Raw genomic sequence first — 22,378 nt, 5'->3', positions numbered from 1 at the left:
AGTCGCTCGATACTCTAAGACCACGCTCCCCAACCTGTGCACCACCTGGATCGACTGCAAGTCAGCCTATGACTCAGTGCCCCACACACAGACTTTTTTTGTTCAGTGTGACTGTTTATGATGAGACAAATGAACACGTAAATGCAAGAAATTGACTGTTGACAGTAGTCAGAAGCCTGTGGTTGTGCAAGAGACTTTTGTAATGTGGTTGTTTGATGTTGTAATGTTGTTTGGGTAGTAACTGTCTTTAGTCGATGTTTAGAACCGTGAGCTAAGAAAAAAACAGTGTCAAAATAAAAGATTTAGACTGCAGGAACTGTTAGAAACAGAAAGGTGAGTTTCATATGTTTATTTTTTGTTTCAATAATACAACAGAAGACAAAAATTATTTATTATTGTGCAATTTACTGTACAATATAAAGCACCTTGAGGCGACTTTTGTTGTGATTTGGCGCTATATAAATAAAATTGAATTGAATTGAATTGAAAAAACTGGAACGGTCTCTAATCTTTCACTTGATATATCCAAGTTACATTCCCACCAGGATTTCCATGGTGACGTGTTAGTTTGTGACCTCACTGTGGCGTTCTGAGTTGGACTTTCATGCAGTAAGGTTTGGGACTCAAAGTGACCCCATAGACTGGAGTGAAGTCTGGTTCTCCTGCGTCCTCGGGCCAGATGAATTTAAACTTCCTCAGCAGAGTCACCATGATGAGGAAGAGCTCCATACGAGCCAGACCCTCTCCAAGACACACCCGAGGACCTGAGCCATTGAAAAAAATACATCAGTATCATCCACGACACATAATTTAATCAACTATGTCTGTAAGTGTTGCATGTACCTGCAGAGAAAGGCATGAAGGCCTCTGGTTTAACAAACTCTCCTTTGTCATCAAGGAAGTTTTCAGGGTTGAATTCATGAGGGAATTTCCACTGTCCCTCCTCGTTGAGCACTGAGGTCAGATTCTCGATGATCATTGTTCCCTGAGGATGAAATCAACCCCAAAACCATTAAGGATGCTCATCACTTTTTCTGTTGCCAAAACCTATTTAACCAGTTGACTTTACCTTGGGAATGGAATATCCCATTAGCTCTGTGTCTTTAGTCGTGCAGTGGAAGACACTGAGAGGAACAGTGTTGGAAACTCTCTGTATCTCATGAATCACAGCCTGGATGAAGAGAAGACATTTCTTATGCTTTGGCTTGGAGCAGAATGTATGTGTGCACCCTGAACCAGGTGGGGACCTTAAAAATAAGTTCAATAGTAAATAAAACTTTGCTGTACGGCACCTGCACGTAGGGCATATTGTGTCTGTCCTCAAAACTGACCCGGTCTTTCCCTTCCAACACTCGGTCTATCTCCCGCTGACACCGTTCTGCCAGAGGAGGGCAACACATTACCTTCTACACACTGCAGTACACCACAAACAATGATACACAACAACATTATACCAAATGTATTTGGTGAATTAACAGTATGTTGAGTTCAACCAATTGGCTGAAAATGGTTTCTTTCCATTGATTGTCATAGTCTACAGCATATAAGTGGCATGTGGCACACAAAGGTAAATGCAACAAATTTTAAATGGAAAAATATCAGGTGAACTGAAAGAAAAGAAGAAAATGTGCAGGTTTACCTTGTACATGTGGGTAGTTCATAAGGTAAAGAAATCCAGTAAGTAGGGTGTTGGATGTAGTGTCAGTCCCAGCAAAGTGAAGGTCTAAAGCGTACAGACAGATCCGGTCTTCTGAAAATGAAGACCCATCATCGCCTCTCTGAATGAGAGGAATTATTTCAAGATTTATGCAAATAAGGAAATTCAGCTTTGTTGTTATAGGGTGAAAAGGTCACAGCCATATGTGTAGTCTCCTTAATGTAAAATGTATTTTTAAAAATTATTTTAAATGTAATCAATTGCTATATTACAATATCTGAGATAGTAAACTCCTCATTTTACACACACCTTCTCCAATTCATCCAGATAGCAGTCAACAAAGTCCCGTGGGTCTCCGGGAACTCGGGTCTTCTTGTGCTCCCTTATAAACTCATTTACAAGATTTTCAACTGTCTAAAAAACACAAGTAACTATGAATGTATTAGCACTGACTTTTTCTTATTACTGATGAAATACACAAGTTATTTCAATGCAGTTAAAGGGATTTTAAATATTACCTCTGCATTCTTGAAGGCTTTCATGAAGGGCAGTGGTAGGTAACGTATTAAAGGAAAAGAGTCATACAGCTGCAAAGAAGGACAATCGTTAATTTTCCTTTGTCCTTCAGTTGTTACCAATGAAGGTTACAGGATGCTGTATTTCCAATAATTAAGTCATTTCTTTTATTTAATCATACCTGAAAGCTTCTAGTATAGCTTCTAATAGAGCAACTGTCATACAGACTGTGCTGGCCTCACTTTACACAGAAAGCTGTTTTACTCACCATAGCCCACGGCCCATTGGCTATCTTGGAGTTCTCAGTGAAGCACTGAACAATCACTTTGATTAACGCGTTGTCATACTCGTAGCGTCTAGCAAACAGGACCTGGCAGATGATGTTGGAGGCTGCATTGTGAAACATAACTTGAGGGCTCATGGTTTTATCTGTGGAAGGCGTAATGTAAGTTATAAAAACCAAAGGAATACACAAGAATAGAAACAACAACACAAAGAACAATTCTATGTTAATGATATACCAATGCTCTTTTCCAGGGTACTGATGGTGTATTTAATCTCTTTATGAATCCTGTCCTCCATTGAATTCTTCCCCAGACCAAAGTTCCTCAAAGTCATCAAAGCAAAGCGACGATGTTCCCTCCAACTAGAGCCGTAATCTGCCAGAATAACCCCTACAACAAGTTCACCAACACAAAAGGGAAAGAACAAACTTAAGAATCATCTATTTGAACATTTGATGATCATTGCTGTTCTGTTCTAGAGCTCTAAATTGTGTTCATGTAGAGAAAATTCACAGAAAATCACTGGGTGACAGGTATAAACTCCACGCAGACCTTTTTAGTACCATTACACTTTACAGAGTCATGCTGATGGTAGACGTGCAGAATCTAGTTTGGGATTGTCTTGTTAACAGTGCCAAACTACACAACTGGACATTGTCAGCAAAGTTCTTGAATTTAGTATTAGTAGTATTTCATCTTTTATTTAACCAAGAAGTTACACTCTTGAGATTAAAAAGGTCTTTAATGAGAGTGACATGGTCCCAGATAGAGAGCATATTTTTATTGATGCAAGAAACCAGAGAACCAGGATTAAAATGTCTTGATGCATGCTCAATCATCCAGATAGGTAAGACTGAAGAAGTTTCTCCCATTGAAAACGCTACATCCAGATGAACAGAATCAACCTTTTGTGAGAGAGAACCAGGAGAAAAGCCACGCAGGGGCACAGGGAGACCACCAGACAACCACTGAGCCGCCATGGTGCCTGTCATAACCTCAGGATAAAAATGCTCGGAAACTCAAGTGCCAATTTTAGGACGTTTACTGACCACTTTTTGAAACAACCACAGCTAGTCGCAACACATACAGAAAACTGTCCCACACATAACATTCCGGCAGGGAGAACCCTGAAAAACCTCTGAAGGTTCCGGGGTGCAACGCCCCCAAACATACATTAACAACAACACTGTCTATAACAGTGCCTCTTTTTAAGAGTGTTTTACTGGAAAAGTAAAGCAGCCTGGCTTACAGGAGGCTCGTGGAGCCTGAACTGTGTGGTCTGGGGTCTTTGACCCTGTTTTTTGAGGGGTTTTTTTGGACTTAAGAAATATTTATATATATTTTTAGCTCCCTATTTGTCTTGATTTTAGTTTTCCTGGAGCCTCATAGTTTTGTCGTTTATATTTCTAGTTTCTGGTTCTTGTTTTATTACGTTAGTTCCCTTTTGTGTTCAGTCTGTCCCGGTCTCGTCTCTGTGACTCGTGTCTGTGGGGTTTTTTCCTTTTTGTCCTGCAGCCATGTCCCCGTGTCTCCATGGTTGTCTGATTTCCCAGTTTGTTTTGTCAAGTTCTCTGTGTCAGACACTACCCGTTTTATTTTGAAAGTCCCTCGTCTCATGGTACATGTAATCGCTGTCAGTCTATCCTCAAGGCGATTTCTCTTTGTTTAGTTGCTTCGCCTCATTTCCAGCATTAATAAAGCTGTGATCTTAAGTGTGCATCGGTCTGCTGAGTACTGGGTTCACTCTCTGCCTGCCACACGTCCTGTTTCACATGAACACTGAACCAAAAACTGGTTTTCTTAATGAGTGAAACAAGGCCGGGGACAAACTCTGGTGTAGCCACAGTTTAACTCTCACTTTTTTGCCTCTTTCAGATGTTTTTTTATCAGTGTATTATGTTTCCAACATGCTTGCTCTCTGTGAATTTTGCACACTATATTGTGACGCCTTTTACAAAGACATACTTTACACAAAGTACTCTTCATTTCCTTTTGTTTTACATGTCAGACACTACTGTGGCATGTTACCAACACACAGAGTATAAAACACTCTTACCTGAGTGTTACCTCAAAGTCATTTCCTGAGATAATGATGCAAGAAGAACAAAGGTGAAATTTGCATATACTGCTTACCATATGATAAAAATATAAAGACAAAAATGTGTCCTATACAATATAATACCTGCTTTACCTTTACTCTTGGTGACATCATTAACAAACAAGTCTTGAGGTCGTCCAGCAAAATCACTAGCCTTGGTCACCATCGCCTCCTTTATTGCCTTCACCCCATTGATGATTACTGCTGGTTTAGGGCCAATAAAGATACTGTAGACGTCTCCGTAAGACTTCCTCAGCTGGGAGGGAACGAGATAAGTCATGTTTAAAGTGGGCTAAACATATTTGCACAGCTGAGCACACTATATAGAAACACTGCATTTAAATATTACAAAACATACAGAGAGGATAAGATGCATTTAGGGACAAACCTCCTGTGTAGAGCTTTGTGCGGTTCCTAATGTAGCAGCCTGCTGTAACATGATTTAAGACTGTGCATAATAGCGCCTTTGTGTGATATGGCTATTGTCAACCAATCAGATGCAAATGTATCCATGTTCAACCAGAAGAGAATCACCCCTGGACAGTTTGCTTGCTGGCACGTGTCCTAACCCTCGAAAACCTTTTGTCTTCTTTATAACTGCTGAACTATGAAACGTATGAGTGTGCTGTGTTGTACTAACACACACCCATACATTGTAGAATAACCATCTTACCTGATGCAATACTTTGGTTAAATTTAGGTACTCTGCTGTTGTTTACAAAAACTGTTTTTAAAATTGCTTGAAGGACAAAAAATAGCAACTTCCTTTCACCCAAATTATAGATATAGATAATAAATATCTACATAAAGATATTAGAAAACTCCTGTTGTATGAGAGGTGCAGTACTGCTGGGACGCATGCCAAGTTCATGTTTTGCAATCACACAGAGCAAATAAATGCACTGTTGTTGCTGCCAGGTAATTTATGCCCTTACAGCTCAAGATGTTTTTCATTGCCATTACGTTTTATTCAGTCTGTAACAAAAACAGTTTAATCCATTTAAGGAAAAGCAGAAAAATGTCCTCATGTGTTAGATGTCATCCAGACATTCAGACATATTTAAATGCTAATAGTAGTAATTTCACCAGTGCCATAACAATATGTAACTTTAACAAAGTCTTCTTTATTGCAGCATTTGTTTCTTACCCTTTCAAAGTCCTTTAAAGGGTTTTCCAGGCTCAGCTGCAAAGTGTTGCCTAGCAGAGGCAGGACAGGGGGTCCCGGTGGAAAGTTCTTGGGCCTCCGAGATTTGAGCTGAAGAACGATGAAGCCAACACAGAACCACAGCAGCACAACTGAAAGAAACATGGTCAAACTGGACTGTACTGAAAGCTGGCTGACTTGCTATTAGTAGTAGTAGTCCTGCCTCTTGTAAGTGTTTACTTTGTCCTCTGAGTCAAAGTTCAGAGAGGTTGTTAAAGAGGGAGGCCATCGAGTTTTGCAGGGTTTCAGTGAGAGCCACCGTTAAACCAAAGCATATGTTTTTGTGTCAGATAAAGACTACTTGAGTATTTTCTTTTTAAACTCTGTTGTTAAAACACAAAAGCCAGTGAGTTCTCTCAATGCATCGCAGCTGAGGTGAATACTGATAGAGGGGAGCGAGCCCGTGTTTCTTCCCGTTTCCATGGTAATGTGCTCATTTTAATGTTTTTTTAGGTTTGTTTAATTGTAAATCAAACAAGGTTTGAAGCAAAGTGCAGTAAATGACCCAAATGGAGGACTCACAAGGCAGCAGCACATAGAGGGAACAAGAAAAGTGGAGACACTTTTAGACAAAGCTGAAACTACAGCAATGATACACAAATAAAACAAATACAAGACACAATAGAAACATTACTAAACTACATTAAAAAATACAAAATGAACACAATCAAAACCACAGTCTAGAAATAAAACAAAACCAGGAACACTGAAACATCCCAGAATCCAAATATGAAAACAAGGCACAAAACCCAGAATCCATGACATGAACAGCAGTCCTGTAATCTTGTCTAAGGTGTTATGTATCAGGACATAATTAAAATAATCTGCGCCTTAACAGGTAATAAACAAATTGGTAAAATTACACTCATCATACATTACACGATGTCATTATTTAAAGATAACAAAGTCAAAATGCAGAAGAAGCCTGAGAAACTAATTTCACCCTTATTGTATCTCTTATTGTAAATGGGATTTTTTTTAAAGGCAAAGATCAGAAAAAACAAGAGTGAAATAAAACTTGAACTGTAACACCGAAACAGGAAGAGGAAATAAAAGTGATCAAAAATTGTGATCAGCAAAAGTGATCAAGTTTGATGAAAACTCAGTTTTTCACAACTCTACATCATGTTTTTACTGACCATCCAAAATAAATTGCAAGACAACGTTTTGACCAGTAAATTGAAAAAAAATGTCAAATGTAGCAAAACTATGGGACTTAAAACTCATATATGCAATCTGATATTTAATTTCTTTTTTTATTTGTCAGATTTAACTGAGCTTAATAAACAGTCCAGCTTCAAAAGTTTGAATTTTCAAATCTTTGCCTGGGAATTGTTAAACCGGCCAGCAGGTGGCAGTGATCACTATCCAAAAAGGTTTGGACTGAAGACACATGAGTAATGACAACACACAGGTGGAAGCTCAGCAATGCAGACCGGCAAACGTCAGGGAAAGACAGTGTTTGTTACAGTAAGTTAGCACTAGGGCTGGGTATCGTCACTGATTTCTAGAATCGATTCAATTCCGATTCACAAGGTCCCGAATCGATTCGATCCACGATTCGATTTAATTCGATTCGATTCAATTCTATTTAAATCTGGGAAATTTTGACAGTCAGAAATATTATAATTCAGATCAGTACATTTACATATTTTTGTATCAATAAAAAGGAAGCTGACACACGCAAGACTTAATCAACAGTGTGAGCGTCACAGCAGATGCCTTTGTGTCAAAGTAGCTGAAGATAAAACACAGAAAAACATGAAGGTGGTTTTCCTGGCCTGGGATTTTATAAAAATATTCTGCAGTACATCAAAAACGAAAGAAAACCATTAATCAACATATGAACGTTACCTCTGACGTTACAGAGGTTTTATTAGAGACATGGCTGAGCGTTTTGCATTTTGCATAATTTTAAAAAGTTTAAATTGGTTCAGTATTGAACAGCAGAAATTAGGTTTTCTTTTCAGAAGTATGTAAAAGGGGGAAAAAACAGCGGCGACAGCGCTGTAAACAACGGTAGACTTGTGCGTAACAAGCAAGCGAATAATGAAGAAAACAGATTTTTAGATGGGAAACTGTTCTTGAAGTACAGAGAGAGAGAGAGAGAGAGAGAGAGAGCTGTGCATCCTGGTGGAAGCAAAACAGTAAAAGTCAGAGTTGTTGTTGTTTATGTGAAGCGTAGTTTGGATCTTCTTTTGCTGCTGGTTCGGTCAATATTGTTTGGAGAGAGATCAAACTAACAGCTTCAGAATCAGCGCAAAAAGGGCGTGAACACAAAGCGCGGACCCGCCGAAACATCAGAATCAGCGAGCTGTTGGCTTTCAGCCCCGACCGTGTCCGTGCTGTCGGGTGAGAAAGGCGACGTCTCACTGATCCGCGCTGTGTGTTTACGTCTTTGTGCAGAATCCGTGTACCTGCTCTCACTTACTGTCTTAGCTGTTTGGTTGTTGTTTAAATTTTGTGAGATTTCACCTGAAATTCTGGCATTTCGGCCAAAATAAATTTATATTAGAAAATTGATTCAGGATTTTAATGAATCGATTTTACGTTATCCAAACCAGAATCGATTTTAATCGATAAATCGATTCTAAAAACCCACCCCTAGTTAGCACACGTGGAAGACACTGGAATTGATATTCAAATTGTTTGATATAATATAGGATAAAGCACAGTCAGTTTGGAAGCAGACACTATAATGTGGTGCAGTGAAAGCCAATGACAGAGGACCACAAGCACCACACGCATTGAAACAAAGAATTCTGTTCTTAAGTAATGAATTGTACAATAAAATATGCATTTGTAAAATTGTTTTTTTTATGATACTTGGAGTTAAAAGATCTGAGACAGGCTTATAATAGCTGAATAATAGCTGTCAGTTCTGTCATGCATTATATTATGTCCAGTCTCAGCAGAGGGCAGTGACACTGTTGATTTAACCCCCAAAAGTTGATTCTGTTCATCTGGATGTACCTTTTTTGGATGAGTGACAAAACGTTTCTCCCACTAAAAAACAGGTACGTCCAGATAAACAGAATCAACTTTTCAAGATTTCAAGTCATGATGCATGCTCAATCAAAGACGATTGAGCATGCATCATGACACTATCGGTTCAGGCTCATAAGCAAGTTCAAACATTTCTGGCCTCTTATCACTTAGATTACTGAATCTAACTGAATGCATTTAAAGCAGGAACTGCCCACCTAGTAACATGAGTACTGTAAAGTTTTGCAGGGTACTCACACAAGCATCACACCACATCTGACATATATAGTTCCATTTTTTACAGGACATTGTTGAAATTATAAACTATATATTCCAGTTATCCACTTATCAGTGATTTTTGAATAAATGGATGATCAATCAGTGGTGATTCACCTGCGAGTGTTTTTAACAAATGTTGTTTTTTGTAGAATTGATCAGCAGCTGTGGAGAGATGTATTGGACTATCTTCTGTTCCACTTTTTTTAACCTGGAAGCTGAGGATGGCTGATTCCTGACAAGGACACAAACCTCAGCGCTTATCGTGGCTGTTACATCCTCCGTGCAGCCATTCCAGAGAGAGAGCAACAGCCGCTCATTAACATCAGCCAGAAACAGCCTGTCCCTTTCTGGCAACTGTGGAAACTTCCAATAAGAAAGTTTGCAGTGTTACAACAACGATGTGTGATGTGTCATTCATATGAGGATGCTACAGTTTGACTTAATTCTGATAAATAAGGTGTTTTGATGAGATATCGTGGCTCAAGAGTTGGGAGTTCGCCTTGTAATCGGAAGGTTGCCGGTTCGAGCCCCGGCTTGGACAGTCTCGATCGTTGACACTTCACCCGTTGCCTACTGGTGGTGGTCAGAGGGCCCGGTGGCGCCAGTGTCCGGCAGCCTCGCCTCTGTCAGTGCGCCCCAGGGTGGCTGTGGCTACAATGTAGCTGCCATCACCAGTGTGTGGATGACTGGTTGTGTAAAGCGCTTTGGGGTCCTTAGGGATTAGTAAAGCCAGGCCATTTACCATTTACATTCATCACTCATCCGTGACACTAGAGAAGTCACTTGAATGAGTGATAAAACTATTTTCCATGGAAACATCCAGAGGAACTAAACTTTTGGGCATATCCCTGCCTGTAACTCATTCACCAAGAGATTTATGTACACATTTACTTTCAGTTGTTTCTGTGGGCTTGTTTTCAGCCTTAGCAGCAACTCTCAGAGGAAAACTGTGTAAACTTTCCTGTGTGTGTGACTCAGAGCTGTAGTTGTGCCAAAACCTGATTGCTCATATTTAAACTGCTATAATTTCATCACTGAAGTCTATTTACCAACATAAGTAAAGACATTCCGCATAAAAAACACAGGCAAACATTGGAAATCACTTGTTGGCACATCTGGACTGATGTGTTTACTGTCAGCATTTTAATCGCTAGTTTAAAGGCTGTAGGTTGCAGCCATTGCTCTAACACTGTATAAATGTAACAGGGCTCAGTGCTACATTGTACCGTGTGGCTAATTCGGATTGCTTCGGAATTTTGCTAATCCAGTAGCTAATCCGCGAGCTAACAGGAAAGGGAAATGGATTTTCGAATGACGAGTGGCAGATATAAATCTTTGAGTTTTGAATCTATTTGCTTATTTCTCTTTTTTAAATTGTGTTTAAAAGTTATTTTGAAAATCTGTTTTTAAATTTGGAATTTGAAAATGGTTTGTGAAATGAGATTTTTATTGACAATTTAATTCTTTTTTTTGTGAAATTCTATTTGGATTTGATTTATTAATGGATTGAAAATACTGATTTAAAAGTAGTGTTTTGATTTTAAATTAAATTATTAAATAATAAATTACTTTAGTAATATTTGAATAAATAAAATAATTTTAAAATATGCATTTTTAAATTAATTTACAAATGCATATTTTATTGTACAATTCATTATTTAAGTATAGAATTATTTATTTCAATGCTTGTGGCTCTTGTGGTCCTCCATAAGAAAATATCAAATTGTGCAACACTTACTTTTTAATTCTTTACCCAGTTTGTATGCAAAGTCTAGTGTGTTAAAAAGGGAAAATAATGATTGTAAACAAGCTGAAGTGTCCTTTAACTTCAACATATGTAACCGGTGTATACCAGGAACCAGGAACAGTTTGGGGTCTTGAACACCCTTTTCTGTAATTATAACGTCATAATGTCATTTATGACCCGGTTACATATAATTTACATAAGTGGCCTAAACAGTCTCTAACTTTCCAGTAACAGAGCTACATTTAAAAAATACAGTCGAACCTGTGACATCCAGATCTCAGGTTAAATCTCTGTAGTTAGATCTCAGTATATGTCAGTGAATCAGGAATAATGTAAAACTATTTGAAACACCTTTACACCATGCAGATTTCGGTCACTCTCCCCTGTTGTCTCTAGTGTCAGCTGCCTTTTTCTGTTTAGCCCCCTGCTTCTAGTCTCCGTCCTCCCCCTCGTCTTCTCTTCTGGTGTGTGAAAGCAGGCAGATCTTTTATTCCTTATAAGGTCCTCGGAGCTGTGTTCTCTCACAGATGACTCCCTGACCTGCACTTCATCCACTCAGCTTCCCTTCCATCTTGTATATTTAAGGGTCAGCACAATCATCTAGTTTTAGAGCATAGCTAACATCATGTTCATGTGCAGAATCTGTTATAGTAGTTTGATGGTGTTGTAATTTCCCATTTACCAAAGCACTAACCATCATTTCTCATCATGTTTGAGATCCTCCTTGGTGCTTTCCTGCTAGTATCAACCCTATGGAAACCATCTGTGGAAACATCACTTCCTGGAAATATCCAGCTATCTGCAGTCACTCCACACAGCCTCAGCTCAAATCTCGTCCATCTGGGTTTCTTCCCATTTTACATTTTCACAGTTTTGTTTAAAATTTTATTTGCATGCACTTTGATGCTCACGCCTGAACATATTCTGGTTCACACTCATCTTAGAGAAATACTTCATGAAGCAGGGAATGTACTGTGTATGTACTGTATATTTAAAAAAAAAAAAAACGACAAATTATATCTAGATTTTTTTCTTTAAAAGCATCAGTATATTAATAAACATCATAATTTGTCCTTTGAATAAAAGTTAAACTGGTCTAAAAGATTTTTTAAACTTTTCAGCAAACCACTGTGGGGTTTTCACAGGATTGTGCTGAAATTGGGTGAAGGACCAGTGTGTCACTCTGATAACACTTTGGTGTGATCAGGACACTGAGGTCAGTTAAAGACCTTGGTTTCCCGAACATGACCATCCCAGCATTCCTCAGTTCAGCATCAGACAAACAATGTCTTCCTGTAACTCAGTCTGGACTGCTTCTGTTCGCCATCACTGTGGATATTACATCAAACAATTAAAATGGGATTGGAGTGCAGAATCTAAGCGTTAATCCAGGCGGTGTAAGAGAAATATTCCATAAACTGCTTTGAATTTACAGGAACAGGCGTACATAGTCAGAGGCTCAGAGGTAATCAGGCAATGAGTGAGATAGAGACAGATAGAATTTTATTTCGAACATGCAAATATAACTGAAATAACAAGAGAAAAGGAGAAAAAAAAACTAAAACTTAAAAAAACATCACGTTTTCATGTATATCTCTATGTCTACACGATGTGCGCACTCGAAAAGGAGTAGGATGAAGTTTAGTGGCAAGAAGCTTCAAGGTCAGAAGAGGCCAGTGCCCTTGTAATTCCATTAAAGAGATAAAAGCTTCTAAACTGGTGTAGAACTCATGAAAAGTGCATTCAAACATATTAAATCTAAGATGGAAACTGCTTAAGTGGATTTTCTGCTGTTTTTTGGCTCCACTCAGCAAAATATCGACCCAGTCTGGACTACCAGGTGCTGCTGAAACCACAGCAGATTTCGGATCAAATTTTGATATGTCCTGGTGACATTTCCATCAAATTTGCCTCTTTCAGCTGTAAATGAGATGGAGCTGGGTATAAATAAATGAGTCAAGTGGCTGTACATGTTTAACTGACTCAGTACTGAATATCAATACTGTATAAGTGTTAGTGAAAGTGAGTGTGTGTAGTTTACAAAAAAAAATAACTCTCATTGTACGTCATCCTTCTAACACAGTAGTGACACCTCAGGCTATTTTTTGCACTGTGTTCATTGTGTTTGCTTTGTCAGTGCTCTCAGTCTGTCACACACATCAGACACAGACGCTCGGTGGGCACTGAGAAATCTAACACAATGCAGTAAGAGCTCCAGTTGCACCAACACATTCAGTTTCTTCATTACAAACCAAAGTCACAGAGATGGTTTTACATCAGCAGATTAGGACAGGGTCAAAATTTTCCAGCACCTATACTGACTCAACAAAATGTAAGCTGCAGAAACCCCCGAAACACAAATGACTCTTCTTAACCTGCTTCAACTACGTGTTGAACTCAAGATTTCTGGATGTGTGCCTCACTGTTTCAGCAGGCTGACGGGAAAAGCTCAGTGTGAGGAAACAGTCGTGCTGTTGTGACAGGAAAAGAGCCAGCTCTCATACGGCTCTAAAAGAGAAATCTGACTATCTGGCTTTACAAACATGTTGCACAACATAAGTGCTTCTGAATCAGTCCTCATCAGAGTGATGCTGTCTCTTTCTAGTGTAGATCAGCAGCTTAAAGCACACATGTTCCCTCTCAGAGAGGTCATCCAGCAGCCCACACCAATTACAACTTACTGACCACCCAAAGAACACCGGAAGATTTAGCATCAGCGATAACATTGGATTCATATGTGTACAGATGTGCATGAGTTATTTTCTCACCTTTGCCATAACCTTATATCATGCCAGTCTGTTTACAGTTTGTCCAAAAGCATCAGATATTATAACTTTAAACTCTACATTTAGTCCTCACTACTCTTTGTGGTTATTCCTACATGAATCCCTCCCTTATCCCATGACTCCATCCTTACATAGTGTTATTTGCTTATCTAATTCAGGGAGCTTATCACAACTATCTACTTCTTGACTCAGTGTACTTAAGTCACTAAACTAAATCCTAATAAGGCAAAAGGTCTCATGTAGTTAAAATATGTTAGAATGACTATAAATAGTGGTTTCCTCTTTTTTAGGACAGCAGCATGAAGCTTAAAACTGTTTTCAGCTTTCTCTACTTGAACATTAAAATTCAGCAGTCCGACCGTTTCGGTGTTGCAGAGGTGCTGAAATCTGGTGTATGGGTTAAATCACTGGAGAGTGAAAATAGAGATAATTGTATGACTGTTCAGAGTCACAGACACTCTGCTACTGAATAATCTCGGGTGTGGACATTAGCTAGATGACTAAAGTTGTATTTAGTAATTCAAGAATGGGAAACTGACCTCAAGTTTGTGACTCTCTGACCCAACTTTCACCTTCCTTCCTGCTTCAGCTCAACTTCAGATGACAGAGTAAGAAACTTTAAGATAAAGCACAGGACCAGTCGCATACAACAGCTTACAAGCTCACAAGTTTAGCTGTACGAGAGCACCATTTGACATCTTTTTGAAGAAGTGTACCCAGACCAGTGGGCACGTGATCCTGACCTTCTTTGTTCTGTTGTCACTTTGTGGTCACTGGGCCTATATTTGGTGAAGACCTGTGTCTGCCTTCTGTCTCTGACAGCTTCAATATATTTAGTCATTTCATGATCTTTGTTTAGCACCAGATAACTTTCTAATCTGCTTTGGCTTCTGGTTTCTTTGCATGGTGTTATAATTCGGTCCTGATTGGTATTTGATGGGTTTCGTTTCTGTTGTGTTTGTTCAGCACTTTGGTCAACATGACTCGTTTTTTCTTTATAAATGTGCTGAATAAAGTTTGAAGCAGTCAGAACCAGCGTGCAACTTAAACATGCGTACATCGTTATCGCATGTTTAGGTTACAATAGCCCTGATGTCGTGCTCAGTGTCGTATTGCACTACACTCAACATTTTACTTCCTAACCTCTGTGATGCTTGGACAAATCCACCAGTCTTCATATAAAGCAACAATATAAGGTTTTATTTATTAGACTGAATGACTGTGTTCGATCTCAATTTTTATATTATTCTTTTTCTCTTGACTCCACAGGGAGTGCTCTTGATTTCATGCTACTTGTTACAATGACAATAACGACTCAAAGGGAGCATTGCCTCAAGAGAGATAATAAACAGCCTCTGAAGCTTTCACTTATGCCTACTCCCACAAAGGAGTGTAATTTTTGGTATGTGAGAGGTCAAAGAGGGAGGATAAGCAGCATGACCGAGTGTTTGGGGGGTGAGTGTGTGTCAGATAGGTGGGAAGGCCTCTCTGGAGTATAAATACATGAGCCTGGTGGATATCGAGCACGAATCTGACACAGCGTGAAGACATTTGGAGCAGATATTTACGATGGCCAACCACAAAGGCAAGTGAACATCTGCTGCTGACTGCACATTACAAAATTAGTTTGAGATTTTAATGTGTGTGAGCAATGTGCTGAAGTGTGAATCAGCATTTGGGTGCTACAGGACTCGTCCTGGCTCCCTACCGAATGCTTTGACAGCTTTTGAGCAAAACTAGGACAGGAAGGAAGGCAGTGATGCATTAAGAACAAATACGTGTAATTTTGCAGTTTAAGCAACGTTAATACTTTGTTAATAATCGGATTTAAAGCGAAGAAAAATCGACAGTTGGGGAAATCGATAGGCGTAACAACACAGCCGACGTACATCTTGACTATGATCATGGACTTGACTCTTAGTAATGTCGCAACTTAAAAATTTGAAAGCTGAAACTCCCAAGTCTGTGTAAATGTGTTATTTAGCGATATGACAGACACCTCTAAAAGCCAGATATTAGTGCATGACCGATGTCTGAACTTTCTCTTGTTCGTCTTAGGTTTGATTAGTGATGTGGATCTGAGAAGTCGCGAGAACAACTCGGCACACCACACCAGGGAGATCGATCAAAAGCGTTTGATTGTCCGTAGGGGTCAGCCCTTCTCCATCACTCTGCAGTGTAATGGCTCTTTGCGCCCCAGACACCACTTGGATCTGGTCCTGCACCTCGGTGAGTACAGTCTGACCAGGAAGGAGCTGTGAAGATAGAAAAGATTAAACTCGAGTCTTCTGGGGGAACATTGCAAAGAAAGCATGTTGTTTTGGAAGATTTCTTTACTCAGTCAGAGGCCTTATAAGAACTGTAAGTCATTAATAATTCAGTATCAGCACATACGTACTTTTTTATGCTCTATCTCAATATCAATTGCAACTTCAAATTGACTTATGAATTATATAACAAGTTATAATATTGGTTTTACTGTATATTTATACAATTACACACAGCTTGTTTGTATCTTTGTAAAAGCAGAAATCAGATACAAACACTGATTGTTAGTAAATACTGTGCGTACAATAGACTCTAATTTTAACTTAAATGAAAGTTTAACATGTAGCAAAACTGGGTCTACACATGAGTCTACTGATCCCCAACACTTTCTGATCATTAAAACAGATCACATTTCACGCATCACTTACTGTATAAAGCTGAACACCTGTTCCATATGTGCTGTTGTTTCTGACCCAGAAAGCTTTGATTGTTTCATCAGGTAAGAGAGACGAGGTGGAGATCAAGGTTCAGAAGGAGCGTGGAGCTGGGGACAAGTGGTGGTTTAACCAGCAGGGAGCACAAGATGAAATGCTGCTGACTCTGCACAGTCCAGCTGATGCTATAATTGGCCGGTACAGTCTGGCTGTGCTGCTGATGTCACCGGACGGACGCATTTTAGAGAAAAAGGACAAAATGAGTTTCCACCTGCTCTATAACCCCTGGTGCAAAGGTAAAGTGTGTGCTCTCTGTGTCTCTGATTTCTTCACACAATGCAGATTTTGCTCTTTCTTATGCAGCTTTGGCCATTTTTATTTTTCAGCTAATTATTTAGACTTTTAGAGATCATGATAGTACGAGGACATATGAACTGAAAGCAAAACAGTAAACAAAGGATCAGAGACACACGTAGCAGCTCAAGTTTGTGTATTGCGTTTATGAAACAGCTGAACAATGCCAGTCTAAAAATATGTGACAGCATCATCCAAACGCTGCAACACTGTCGTGGTCTTTATGCGTTTACCAGATGATGTGGTGTACCTGCCCGACGAGACGCAGCTTCAGGAGTACATCATGAACGAAGACGGAATAATCTACATGGGGACCTGGGAATACATCAAAAGCACTCACTGGAATTATGGACAGGTAACACACACAAACATTTAAAGTGTGACTGGGCTGAATACATCTGTGTCTGTCAGCCCAGTGGGGGCTGGTGTGAACTGTCACAGCAGTGTGGCAGAGACTCTCAGGCTTTGGCTGGATCAGAAAATCTGTCAGTTGGCTGGAGGAAAGATCTGGATGAGATGTGTCAGAATGTAACCAGACCACACAAACAAAGGCTCACCCATTCACAGCTAGCTGGGAGGGCAGAGAGGATGACTAACAGGCAGACTGTGGGTGTAACAGATGCACACATACAGTGGGGGAAATAATAATACTAAACTGTGGAGGGAGCTGAAGCTTCGAGTTGCCAAGGAGCAGCCAATGAACCTAAAGGAGTGCTTCTGTTAGGAGGGGTGGACCAAAATGCCCCCTGACACGTGTGGTTGTCAGAGAGAGTTTCTTCACCAAGTTCTATTTTTCTTGAGGATCAAAAGTCATCAGCAGGGAATCCAATAATTATTTCCCCTACTGCACACACTGGGCAGCCAATGGGAAACATTTCGTATTTAGAAAAATGTTCTTTAGGAAATCTCTCCTGAAAAGCCTTTTCTGTTTTTGGGCACTCTTCTATGGTCTCTCTCACTGGTGTTCTCCTTCTCCTGCAGTTTGAGGACTATGTGATGGACATCTGTTTTGAAGTCCTGAATAACTCCAACGATGCTCTGCGAAACTCACAGATGGACATTGAGCAGAGATTTGACCCCGTCTATGTCAGCAGGATCATCGCTGCAATGGTGAGAACCATTTCCGGCTTCCACTGAAAATAATGTTAACGGCTTGAAAACAGTGCAAGGAAAAACATTTGGTTTAGTTTATGTTAGCGCATGATGAACCTGATCTGCAGCCCATGAATGCCACAGTGGAGATCCTGAGTCTGATAGGTGAACTCCTGCAGGTGAACTCTAATGATGACAGAGGAGTGCTGACTGGGCGCTGGACTGAGCCGTACTCTGATGGAGTTGCACCGTACCAGTGGACCGGCAGCGTACCGATCCTCCGTCAGTGGAGCAAAGCTGGGGTCAGAGCAGTGAAATATGGCCAGTGCTGGGTGTTTGCTGCTGTTGCATGTACAGGTAACACAGACTTCCCTGCATTCAAGGATCGCTGAATCATTCCTTTAACAAACATCCCTTCTGTAGCAGTTGTCATTTAAACTGTTTCCATTGTTCCAAATCTTCAGCACAAACACATTCACAACATCGGATGTAGAAACGAATCATTTGTCTCAGTTGGAGGCGTGTGATCTTTTCACAGTGCTGCGCTGTCTGGGAATCCCAACACGCCTCATCACCAACTTCTCCTCAGCTCATGATGTCGATGGAAACCTCTCTATAGACTTCCTGTTGGATGAAAACCTGCAACCATTGGAGAGCAGAGGAGGGAGAGACAGCAGCTGGTAGGATCACAGGAACTCCTACAATCAGGAAAAATACATAAATATGGCATTATCTAAAGGAAGGTGATATGTTTTCCATCCTTGTGGTTTTAGGAATTTCCACTGCTGGGTGGAGTCTTGGATGAGGAGAGATGATCTCCCCAAAGGAAATGATGGCTGGCAGGTTTTAGATCCCACCCCTCAAGAACTCAGCAATGGTACTGTTCTCTTTTTGGCTTTTAAATGAACATCTCCTTATTCGTACTTAACTGGCAAGCCATGTGATCCCGAAGGCTAAAACATGTACATGCTGCACATCATCACTGTAAACGCCTCCTCCTTTGTGCTTCAGGGGTTTTCCGCTGTGGTCCGTGCCCTGTGACAGCCATCAAGGAGGGAAATCTGGGAGTGAAGTACGATGCTCCGTTTGTGTTTGCAGAGGTGAACGCTGACATCATCCACTGGATCGTTCAGAGAAATGGCCAACGGAGAAAAGTACGTGTTACCAGTTTGATCATTTACCCACTTTACAAGCATCTGTCTCTTGTGTTTTCACCCAGATAAACAGACAGAAACAAACTTTATTCCGATGGCCGCTGTGCCTGTGATTATTACAGATCAGAGTGGACCATGCCACTGTGGGTAGGAACATCAGCACCAAAAGTGTTTATGGGGACTTCAGAGATGATGTCACTCTGCACTACAAATATCCTGAAGGTTAGTTGGAAAGCAGATGTCAGTATGTCACACGTAACAATGCTATTAGAGCTTTAATATTCTGATTGCAAAATATCACGTTGCTATTGATTCACCTTAAAATGTAAAAAAACATAACACCACAGGAAGATCATATAACTGATGGATGCTCTGAAGCTGTAGCACTGTGGCATATTATGTGCTCATGGCGCAACCTCTTCTCCACAGGATCCAAGAAGGAGAGAGAAGTGTACGAGAAGGCGGGGCGTCGGGTGACAGATGTCCCCAGTGAGAGCTCAGAACCAGGACGACTGCAGCTGTCCATCAAGCATGCCAAGCCTGTGTTTGGGACAGACTTTGATGTGATTATTGAGGTATGGACTATTCACACTGCAGCTAAATGAGTGGATGAATTAAACCTGAATTCATGACACAGTCATTCTGTCAGTAGGTGAAGAATGAAGGAGACCAGGATGCTCATGTTCAGCTGACCATGCTGGCTATGGCTGTTACTTACAGCTCTCTTCATCGGGGGAACTGCCAGAGGCAGACCACCACTGTGATGGTGCCTGCTCACAAAGGTCAGCAGCCTAGATGAGCTTTGACATGTTACAAAGTAACATCTCAGCTGTTCTTGTAATTGTGTAAGAGCTGGATGCTGTTTGATGCTGTGTGTTTGTGTGTTATCAGCTCAGCAGGAAGTGCTGCGTCTGCGCTACGATGACTATGCCCAGTGTGTCTCAGACGATCATCTGATCAGGGTGAAAGCATTTGTAGAGGCTCCAGGCGAGAACGAGCCCCTCCTGACTGTGACTGACATCCCACTCAGCAGACCTGAAGTCTTCATACAGGTGGGAACACCTGTAGGGGTCACCTGGGTTATTATAGTTTTATATTTTCTAACTAGTTTTAACTTTTGGTTTTTAAGTCAGAGCTGGTTTATTTGTTCCAGTTTAGATTTTATTGTTTGAAAATCTTTCACTTTAGTTTTTACTAGTTTCAGTCTTTTCAGTTATTATTGTGTGGAGGGGACACGTCAGAGGACGATTCTGGAAAATCAGTATTCCAATGAAAACGCTTTGTGACTCACAGCCTTGTAGACAGTCAGTTTCAGTAACACGTCCATTTTAACCAAAGTGACAAATACTAAAACGACCTCAAGTCCACAAAATCATTTCACTAAGTTTTTCAAGAGTGTATTTTTTTATTTTTGTTTCTATTTTATTTAATTATTATTTTTTTTTTTTCACATCTGGTTTTAGTTTGACGTTTACTTAGACTGGACTATAATAACCTGGTGGGACACACAGATGTTTTTGCTGGTGATGTTTCTTTAGTGCCTAAAGAAGAAGAAATGTAAGCAGGAAGACTCGGCTATCTTCACAAAGAAAGAAATTTGGTTGAATTTAGACACATTTCAAATAATGTAACCAAACAACATGACATCCTGTGTTATTTGTGTTTGGTGATACTTTGTAGACGTTCTAGAACACAGAGCGGTCTCCTCTTTCTCCAGGTTCCTGGGAAGGCTTTTGTTTGTGAACAAGTAAAAGCTTCCATCTCCTTCACCAATCCGTTACCAGTTCCACTGAAAGGAGGTGTGTTCACTCTGGAGGGTGCAGGCCTACTCTCTTCCACTAAGATCCATGTTAGGTAAGTAATGGGTCTGCTGTTTAGAACAAAAGTTTAGACCACAAAGCAAAGCTTGCAGCGTGTATAAAGAATGAGGCATGGGTCCAACATTGGGAAAATGTGGAAGAAATGAGTGCGTGGGTGGGCATTTTTATCTAGAGACTACAAGTATATACTTATAGAAGCCCTCTCAATCACTTAAAAGTATCAGTGTTTTACAATCTGCCTAGCGCAGTAGGGTCTCGCTGTGGTCATTTGGATTCCTCAGGATAATACGGTTTTTCTGGGGCTGGACAGAGTTGGGCCAAAGGCCAGTCCAGTCCTTGAACAGGGATTTTTCCATGTGTGAACCAGTAGCTTGATTCTAATAAACTGCCCTTGTAGGTTATTCCTGATGACTTTAATGTGGCACTGAGGCACAAATACAGCAGTCAGTAAAAAACAAAATAAAGAAGAACACATGCATCTTCTTTTCCAGTGGGGACATTTCTCCAGGACAGACGGTATCCATTGTGGTGTCCTTCTCACCCATGAGGACTGGGGTGAGGAAGCTGCTGGTGGACTTTGACTCTGACCGACTGAAAGATGTAAAGGGAGTCACCACTGTGGTCGTCCGCAAGAAGTACAGAAATATCTTCCCTGAAATTACTGAATGTTATTAAGTAACCTTTAAATAATCTGAGACAATGTGACGTGTCCTGTGAGCGGATGAGCAATCGAGCAATCAGCATGTATGTGCAATAAAACATGTTCCACATACATCAGCCTGTGAATGTCCACAAATACATCATGATAAAGCATTAGTTTGAAGCCACTATGTGTCAGGTATGAACATTTCTGACTTTGCATTATTATATTTTGCATTTTGTTTCGGTTTCACTGCGTTAGCGTCTCATTTCTTACCTTTGACTTTTGTTGTTTGGTTTTTCTGCTGAATTTTGGCACCTGGCCGACAGTTTAGAGGTGAAAACGGTTTCTAATTAAAGAAATTCTGTTTTTGTTTGTATTTTTTGTGTTTGTTTTTCACTGTTTGTAATCACAAAGTTCAAATGAATGCACTTTTATAATATTTGTGTTTTAGCCAATATATAAAAACATATACAGAAGTTTTTTCTCCTGGTTACTTTCATTAGTTTTTCATTACTTTCCCTTATAACAGTTGAACCTGTCTATACGTTTATAGCACATTTTGTAAATCAAGACCATTTCAAATATTTGACATAATCCATCATTTTTAAAACTTTAAAAAATGATGGATTATTTTAAATGTAAAATATCAAAGGAAAAAAGAAAATAAAGAGGAGCTCACACTCTTAATATAAAAGATGATTAAAAATGTAAAGATAAAGTTTAGAGTAGTTATATCTAAATTTATAGAATCAGCAGCAGATTATTTTTTTTATTTATTTATAACGCACTTTACATCCAACAATGTTGACCAAAGTGCTACAAATATAAAACAAAGAGAAAACAGTTTAAATTACATATAGAATATCTTAAAATTAAAAATAATATAATTAGTAAGAAACATATTAAGAGACATCAACAAGTCCTGCCGTGCTGAAAGCCAAGGTAAATAAATATGTTTTAAGACGTGATTTAAAAACAGATAAGGAAGGTGCCTGTCTAACATGTAAAGGCAACTCATTCCACAATTTTGGTGCTGCCACAGCAAACACCCGATCCC

General features: G+C 39.8%; 2 protein-coding genes across 3 annotated transcripts; one reads left to right on the top strand and one right to left on the bottom strand.

Moving 5' to 3' along the window:
• Positions 1 to 463: 463 nt before the first annotated feature.
• Positions 464 to 5,914, bottom strand: LOC100707722 (cytochrome P450 2F2). Of its 2 annotated transcripts, none has more exons than XM_005471173.3 (11): positions 5,703 to 5,914; positions 4,640 to 4,811; positions 2,695 to 2,847; positions 2,442 to 2,602; positions 2,176 to 2,244; positions 1,967 to 2,071; positions 1,640 to 1,778; positions 1,293 to 1,378; positions 1,070 to 1,171; positions 844 to 985; positions 464 to 764 (listed from the first exon to the last, which is right to left on the bottom strand). In XM_005471173.3, exons 1-11 carry the CDS (start codon positions 5,862 to 5,864, stop codon positions 577 to 579), a joined length of 1,479 nt encoding a protein of 492 aa, XP_005471230.1. In that variant the 5' UTR covers positions 5,865 to 5,914; the 3' UTR covers positions 464 to 576. The 2 variants fall into 2 exon arrangements, with proteins under 2 accessions (XP_005471230.1, XP_013127984.1); XM_013272530.3 differs by having other exon boundaries at positions 4,649 to 4,811; positions 5,703 to 5,913.
• A 9,211-nt stretch (positions 5,915 to 15,125) lies between these two features.
• On the top strand, positions 15,126 to 21,353 carry LOC100534558 (transglutaminase). Its single transcript, NM_001279479.1, is given in 15 exon segments — positions 15,126 to 15,141; positions 15,615 to 15,785; positions 16,324 to 16,554; positions 16,849 to 16,967; positions 17,594 to 17,722; positions 17,884 to 18,061; positions 18,243 to 18,384; positions 18,478 to 18,581; positions 18,716 to 18,858; positions 18,981 to 19,080; positions 19,288 to 19,433; positions 19,511 to 19,640; positions 19,750 to 19,910; positions 20,576 to 20,712; positions 21,170 to 21,353. Coding segments are annotated over 15 exon segments (2,091 nt in total).
• The last annotated feature ends 1,025 nt before the right edge of the window (positions 21,354 to 22,378 follow it).

Source organism: Oreochromis niloticus, linkage group LG7 (genome assembly GCF_001858045.2).
Source record: "Oreochromis niloticus isolate F11D_XX linkage group LG7, O_niloticus_UMD_NMBU, whole genome shotgun sequence".
In the NCBI taxonomy this organism is placed as follows: Eukaryota; Metazoa; Chordata; class Actinopteri; order Cichliformes; family Cichlidae; genus Oreochromis; species Oreochromis niloticus.
This window is presented reverse-complemented; position numbering and strand designations above follow the sequence as displayed.